General features: G+C 36.0%; 1 protein-coding gene across 3 annotated transcripts; it reads left to right on the forward strand.

Moving 5' to 3' along the window:
• The first annotated feature begins 388 nt into the window (after nt 1–388).
• Nucleotides 389–6688, forward strand: LOC126879268 (uncharacterized). 3 transcript variants are annotated; one of them, XM_050642343.1, is made up of 3 exons: nt 389–1545; nt 1805–2148; nt 2544–6688. In XM_050642343.1, exon 3 carries the CDS (start codon nt 2736–2738, stop codon nt 6543–6545), a length of 3810 nt encoding a protein of 1269 aa, XP_050498300.1. In that variant the 5' UTR covers nt 389–1545; nt 1805–2148; nt 2544–2735; the 3' UTR covers nt 6546–6688. The 3 variants fall into 3 exon arrangements, with proteins under 3 accessions (XP_050498300.1, XP_050498302.1, XP_050498301.1); XM_050642345.1 differs by having other exon boundaries at nt 1845–2148; XM_050642344.1 differs by lacking the exon at nt 389–1545 and having other exon boundaries at nt 1583–2148.
• Nucleotides 6689–7782: the final 1094 nt, after the last annotated feature.

Raw genomic sequence — 7782 nt, forward strand, 5'->3', positions numbered from 1 at the left:
ACATAAGTTTTCGTAATTTCAATTTAAATGAGTCTCTGGAACAGTTTTACAAGTTTCGCAGTTTGATATCGAAAGCATATTAAACAACGGTCGGTGTCGCTGTAAATTAAACTTCCCTAGAAATTAATTAAGTCGCATTTTGTTTGCGGTGAACGACTTTTTATAATTACTTCTTGAGAGGATCTTGAAACATTGCTTTGTGATGAGAAATGTGCAAATGATTGAAAACATGTTGCTTTCTGCATATACGATGACCTACATATAACATTCGAGAACATCAGAAAGGGGGGTCCGGATATACAGGGTGAGTCATGAGGAACTGTACATACTCCTACCTCAGTAGATAAGTAAGGCCGGTTCCCGCTCACCGTGGGAAAAAAGTGAGCCAGAATCGGTATGCCGGTTCCCGCTCACCGTGGGAAAAAAGTGAGCCAGAATCGGTATGCCGGTTCCCGCTCACCGTGGGAAAAAAGTGAGCCAGAATCGGTATGCCGGTTCCCGCTCACCGTGGGAAAAAAGTGAGCCAGAATCGGTATGCCGGTTCCCGCTCACCGTGGGAAAAAAGTGAGCCAGAATCGGTATGCCGGTTCCCGCTCACCGTGGGAAAAAAGTGAGCCAGAATCGGTATGCCGGTTCCCGCTCACCGTGGGAAAAAGTGAGCCAGAATCGGTATGCCGGTTCCCGCTCACCGTGGGAAAAAGTGAGCCAGAATCGGTATGCCGATTCCCGCTCACCGTGGGAAAAGTGAGCCAGAATCGGTATGCCGATTCCCGCTCACCGTGGGAAAAAAGTGAGCCAGAATCGGTATGCCGATTCCCGCTCACCGTATGCAATATAATCATTATCATCATCATGACAATGGATCATTCTAGGGGGGTAACAATGGGCCATGCTTAACATATATAAAAATGCAATATAATCATCATCATGACAATGAACCATTCTAGGGGGGGTGACAATGGGCCATTCTGGGATGAAGAGCATGACAATGGACCATTCTGGGGTGAAGTACATGACAATGGGCCATTCTGAACATGTATAAAAATGCGAAATGCTATACGATTATCATATATAGGGCTGAAAATATAATATTTGTACAAATTATGAAAAATCGAATAATTTGAAATATTTACAAAAATATTTTAAGTTGTTTGTTAACATGCCGGGTGTGTATGGTTGATAAGAAAAGAGTGCAGACGTTATTTTTGCAACAACAGGAATCCGTTAAAGATATGACAACCCACATTGCTAAAAGGCCGGATGGAGTCGGATGATAACATGTAACCACAGTTGTTATTTGTGTAAATGTTATCGCATATTTTTAAAACCCACAAGGTCTTGTTTTTGCAAAACATGGAAATCTTATCTCTGAAATGAACAACGTAACCGTGAGAATGTAAACATGTGATCACGTTCGTGTTGCGTGGGGGTAACGAGCTGCGGAATCCTTTAAAAACGGAGCAGCGCACTCCTTTGTCACAATCGACATCTGAAAGTCTTACAGTAAGTCATAAGTTCGCAGTGAAGTGAAAATAGTGAAGCAGGGTAAGCGATTTGTGTTGTTTATTTTTGAAATACGTATTTCTGAATGCAGTGTATACCTGTTTTATTGCTAAATATTTGTTTAAGCATTGTTTTCATATTTTGATTTTACATAGTATAGTGTTCCTCTCTTTTCATATTCAGATTTCATTCAATATTTTATTAAAAAAATGTTTACTTCATGTAACGTCTAACATAATTCACAGCTGTTCTCTCTCATCCTAATCGTTTAATACATCTCCACATTTTCGTATTGTTGCAGATGGATCTAGCCAAAATAAACAAATTCTCGCTTATTGCAGAGAGAAAGCCAGTCCAAAATTTGAGGGACCTACCTGTCGACACTCCATTTATAATTTACTCGGCGAAAATAGTAAAAAGCAAGTTTGGGGAGGTTGTATTGCTTGAACTAGAAGAAAGCATGGTTTTCCTACCTGACAGAGTGACAGCAGCCTATAAACCATTTGTACAAGAATTTTCTACCCAAAAATATTCTCTAGTCTACAAAGGCGCCATCAATATTGGAAAGCAACATCCTGCATAATCTTTTGAAGTTATTGAAAAATAGAAGCAGTACACCATCCGGACAACAGTCTAGCTTTAGAGGTATGTACTCTTCGTTCTTTGTGATAAATATTTTATTCTTTCAATTCTCTTTTGCTAAATATTTTCCAATTCCGTTGTGTAATGTATTTCATGCTATCTTGCAAAATAGTTTATTTTCCCATTCTCTTTTTGTCAATGATCTTTTCTCCATCTCAAACGAATCTTGTCAATTTATTTTCCATTATATTTTTGGCAATTATTATTTTTCATTTAAATTTTGCCATGTATTTTGTTCTCTTTTGCTAATTATTTTTGCGAAATATGTATGCTATTATTTTTATTCTTACAATTATTTTTTTATCAATTTTCTTCTTCTATTCAATTTTTGTCAAGTATTTTATTCTGTGCTGACAATATATGTTGAATGCATTAGACTAAAACAAATGTTATTGTAGGTACATCCGCTGTAAACTAACCTCAGCAAAAACTTCAAGCTAGCAACAATCATCTGGAACAACATCATAGCATCTCTCTGAACCAACTTCAAGCTAGCAACAATCATCTGGAAAACAGCATAGCATCTCTCTGAACCAACCTCAAGCTAGTAACAAAAATTGGTGAGTTTTCATTATTAAACTTTATTCAATATGAGTGGCATAGGAGAATTAAGTTGTGACATTGTACAAAATCTAATTAAAGCGAGAGACATTCTTTTTCAAAATTATACACCGCGAGAAGCAAATATTTGGCTAAAACATATTAAGAGGCATTTAACATTGTTTAATAAAGCTATTCGGTATGGCGACTTGGATGTACCAAAATTGCGTCGATTGCAAACAAACGTTGGACACTTAAAAACAATTAAAGTGGAAATTCAAAATTTTTCTCATCACGTGGGTGCTGGCATGAATAAACGCAACAAAGTTAAATGGGAGGAGGTAACTTCATCATTTGCAAGTCGGGTTAGAACGGGAATAATTATTAATCTGGCTCATAAGGACGTAATGCAATTTTTCGGTGATTGTTTCAAGCTTTTTAAAATTAGAATTACAAATATTTTAAAAAAATTTAATGTAATAAAATGTAATACCGCTTTTTGTGGAAAGTTTATAAGAAAAGCAAATCAGGGGGAAAATAGCGAATTTAAATATTTTAACACAAAAAATGAAATCATAGACGCGGGAACAGACTTGACTTTGTGGTTCCACTCGAACGTAATTGATAAACTTATGGCAAAACTATCAGAGTTTGAGGAAAAGGGATCAGGGTGGGCTTTGGAAAAAATAATATCTTTGGAGGTTAATATTAACAAATATGAAATCGGGAATGGGGCTTCATCCTTCATTAAGCTACCGGATCAAATCAGAAATAAAAACGCGTGTATCAATGTAAAAAACAATGATGAGGCGTGCTTTTTTTGGAGTATAGTTTCAGCGCTGTATCCCTCCAAAGCAAATTCTGATCGGACTAGTTCGTATCCACATTACACAACTGTCTTAAATGTTGATGGTTTGGAAACACCAATGACTATTGGAGGCATTTCGAAATTTGAGAAACAAAATGACATCTCTGTAAACGTATATGGGCTGGAAATGAATGTCGCTAAAGAAAAAACATTTTACGTAACAATACCGTTAAGGTTGTGTAAAATTAAATTAGCTAGACATGTAAATTTGCTGATGATACAAGATAAATATTTTCTAAAATTAAACGATTATGAGGCACCTATTGAGGATGATGAAATTGTAGATATCAAATACCATTATTGCATGATAAAGAATCTGTCTCGGCTTTTATCCAGTCAAACAAGCAATCATAGCCATAAAATATTTGTATGCGATAGATGTCTAAATTATTTTAGCAGTTTTGACAGACTAAATGATCATGCAAAATATTGTGAGAGAATCAACGACTGCAAAGTTTCATTTCCACCATATCAACATGTTAAATTTAAAAATCATGTGTATAAGCAGACAACACCTTTTGTTGTCTATGCAGACTTTGAAGCAATGCTACAAAAAATTAAAAATGGACCGCTTAAAAGTAAAACAATTAAACATCAGGAGCATAAAGCCTTTAGCGCCGGGTATTATGTCAAATGTTCTTATGATGAATCATTATCTTTTTATCGAAGCTACGCAGGTACGGGCTGTCTCGAATGGTATGCCAAGGAAATGGCTGATTTGGCAATGTTTGTGAATGGAAAGATAAAGCATATTGTGCCTATGAATATTAAACCAAACACTAATGGAGCAACTGATTGTCATATTTGCGAAAAAACATTTGTAGAAGAAGATGTGGTTGTTAAAGACCATTGCCACTTTACAGGAGCTTTCCGAGGATTTGCACACCAAGTGTGTAATCTTAACTTTAGAAAACAGTTTGTTGTTCCGATTTTTTTTCATAATCTTAGCGGTTACGACTCACATTTCATGATAAGGCAATTGGCGAAAAAAGGAAGTATCAGCCTACTCCCAATAAACAAGGAAAGATATATTTCCTTTACTCTGAACGATACACAATCCGCAGTTAAGTTGAGATTCGTTGATTCATTGAGATTTTTGAATTCCTCACTGGATAAACTGGCAACCACATTAAATACAGAAGATTTAAGGTACTTGGCTCGAGAATTTCCAAATGCCGCTCCTGAACAAATAGAGCTATTGAGAAGAAAAGGCATATTCCCATATGAATACATTGATTCTATGGATAGGTTAAAGGAAACTCAACTCCCATCTATTGATAAATTTTATAGTTCGCTAACAAATGAAAGCATCTCTAAAGATATGTACCAACATGCGCAAAACGTTTGGCAATCATTTGATATTAAAAATATTTTGGAATATAGCTTGTTATACATGAAGACCGATATAATGTTGTTAACTTGCATCTTTGAAAATTTCCGACAAAAATGTCGAGGTACATACGGTCTTGATCCTGCCTGGTACTTCACTATGCCAGGTTTTTCGTGGGATGCCATGCTTAAATATACAGGTTGCAAATTGGAGTTGCTGCAGGATATCGATAAAATCATGTTTATCGAAAAATCTATTCGAGGTGGAATTAGTCAAGTGAGTAATCGATACTCGGAGGCTAATAACAAATATATGCCATCTTACGACTCCTCAAAGCCCAGCAAGTATGTGGTTTATTTAGACGTCAATAATCTTTACGGTTGGGCAATGTCCCAGTGTTTACCATATGCAAAGTTTGAGTGGGTGGACACTAACATCGATGTTCTTAGTATTCCAGACGATGGTGATACAGGATACATACTACAAGTTGACTTGGAGTACCCCGAACACTTGCATGATTTACACAAAGATTTTCCATTTTGTTGCGAACATCAAGTTCCATCAGGGTCAAAGTTTAAAAAACTTATGACTACGCTCCATAATAAAACAGAGTATACTTTGCATTACCGTAACCTGAAACAAGCTCTAAATGCAGGGCTGAAACTTACAAAAATCCATAAAGTGTTGAAATTTCAACAAAGCGCCTGGCTCAAACCATATATCGATCTTAATACAAAACTACGAACTGCAGCAACAACGGCATTTGAGAAAGACTTATACAAATTAGCTAACAATGCTATATTCGGTAAAACAATGGAGAACATACGCAAACACCGCATAGTAAAGCTTGTTTCTAAGTGGGAGGGGAGATATGGAGCCAAAAATTTAATTTCCAGCCCTCGATTTCACAACAGAACTATTTTTGATGAAAATCTGATGGCAATCGAGCTAAATAAAACAAATCTAACATTCAACAAACCATTGTACATTGGAATGTCTATTCTAGACATATCTAAAGTCTGCATGTATGATTTTCATTATAATTTCATGCTACCAACTGTTGGAATTGAAAATTTAAAGCTGATGTATGGGGATACAGATAGTTTTATCTATGAAGTAACATGTGACGATGTTTACAGGGATGTCATTCAAACAAATCTATCTAAATTCGACACATCGGACTATGCCGAGGATAACCCCTATAACATCCCACAAGTCAATAAAAAAGTGCTTGGCTTAATGAAGGATGAGGCTAATGGACGCATCATTACTCATTTTGTAGGACTTAGATCGAAAATGTACTCGTTTAAACTGCAATATACAAACGAGGAGCGGCAGACCTTGTGGCAAAAATACAAGAATACCATGGATGATGCCGCTATTGAAAAAATTGTAAATAACTTGGGTGTTACGAAAAAATCTAAAGGGGTTAAGTATTCGGTTGTAAAAAATTCTATTACATTTGAGGATTACGTGGAGTGTCTAAAAGAATTTACCACAAAAAGCGTTACACAATCAACATTTCGTTCCTACGCACACAACATGTTTACAATCACGCAGGAAAAAATCGCGTTGTCTCCGTATGATGATAAACGATGTTTGCAAAAAGACTCATATGACACTTTGCCTTGGGGCCACTATGCCACTACAATGATTGAATAAACTGATAATAAATGGAAAACTTGCTTATTATCCGTATATAATTTTTGTATATTGTTCAATGTTTATCACTTGTATACTTTATATAATAAAACTTTATATAATACTTTATAATAAAAATTATGTAATAAAACTTTGTACACATATATTTTGGTTTTATTTAATAACACCATTTATTTTTTACATACAATCTGTTAAATCATTTACAAGTCTAATTTTATAATAAAATACATATTCTCTTAAAGCTAAACTTAACAAAGTATCTGGACAAATAGCGCAATATGCGTTAAAGGCTTCAACTGGCCCATACAAAGAGTCTTTGACATACAAATTTTTCTTAATGAAAGTTGAAAGGTTTATATAGTATTCGCGAAATTGTAAACTCTTCAACAGCATCACTTTATGGGACATCATGCTCTGGTCTGCTTCTAGAATTTGATTGACCTCTCCTTCCCATAAATAATATTCGACTCCAAATTTCTCAATGGTTACTAACTTTACATTCTCCATCACCAATTGTCGTAGTGTGTAGAAATCACCGCACTTTAATTCGATGGGGTCATACTCATCGGCAAAAGTAGGTAGGTCTGCTTGGAAAAAATCAACCAGTCTTTCTTTAAGCCACTCAATTATGGTTGCCCACTCGTTTGTGTGTAAACTGATTTTGTTACAAGTACCATGACGATACAGCATGATGGATGGTGAAAAATCTCGAGCTGGAGATAATCCAATTTTGATGTTGAAAGAGCTCATTGGATAGGTAGATTCTAATAAATAATATGGTTCATTTGTGGCAGCTTCTTCAAATTTTGCCAATACTCGATCTAATTCGGCGTCAGGACTGGGTGGCTGACTGTCATCATCATCATCATATTCTACACTAAATGATTGACTGATGTAGCCGCTATCTTGAGAACACATGGTGTTGTAACTGAATATGCCACTGTCAGGAGAACTCATCAGGTCTGTTGGAACTACGTATGCCGGTTCGTTGTTGAGAGAATTTATACTGTTCCCTTCCCCCACTCTTGCGGGCAATCCTTTTCCAAAAAATGTATTGCTACGCGGCGGATTAAAAGGTAGATCCTTAAACTACATCTGAACTATTGATCCAACTGTTGTGTTTGCTATCCAGTCCTAGCCATTTAACATACATCTTGGTGCCTTTTCGTCTAAGTACTTTTTCAACCAAGTAAATGTCGGGATTTTTCGTTTTCTGCAATTCTTCTTCGTAAAACCC

The sequence above is a fragment of the Diabrotica virgifera genome, chromosome 1 (genome assembly GCF_917563875.1).
Source record: "Diabrotica virgifera virgifera chromosome 1, PGI_DIABVI_V3a".
Classification (NCBI taxonomy): Eukaryota; Metazoa; Arthropoda; class Insecta; order Coleoptera; family Chrysomelidae; genus Diabrotica; species Diabrotica virgifera.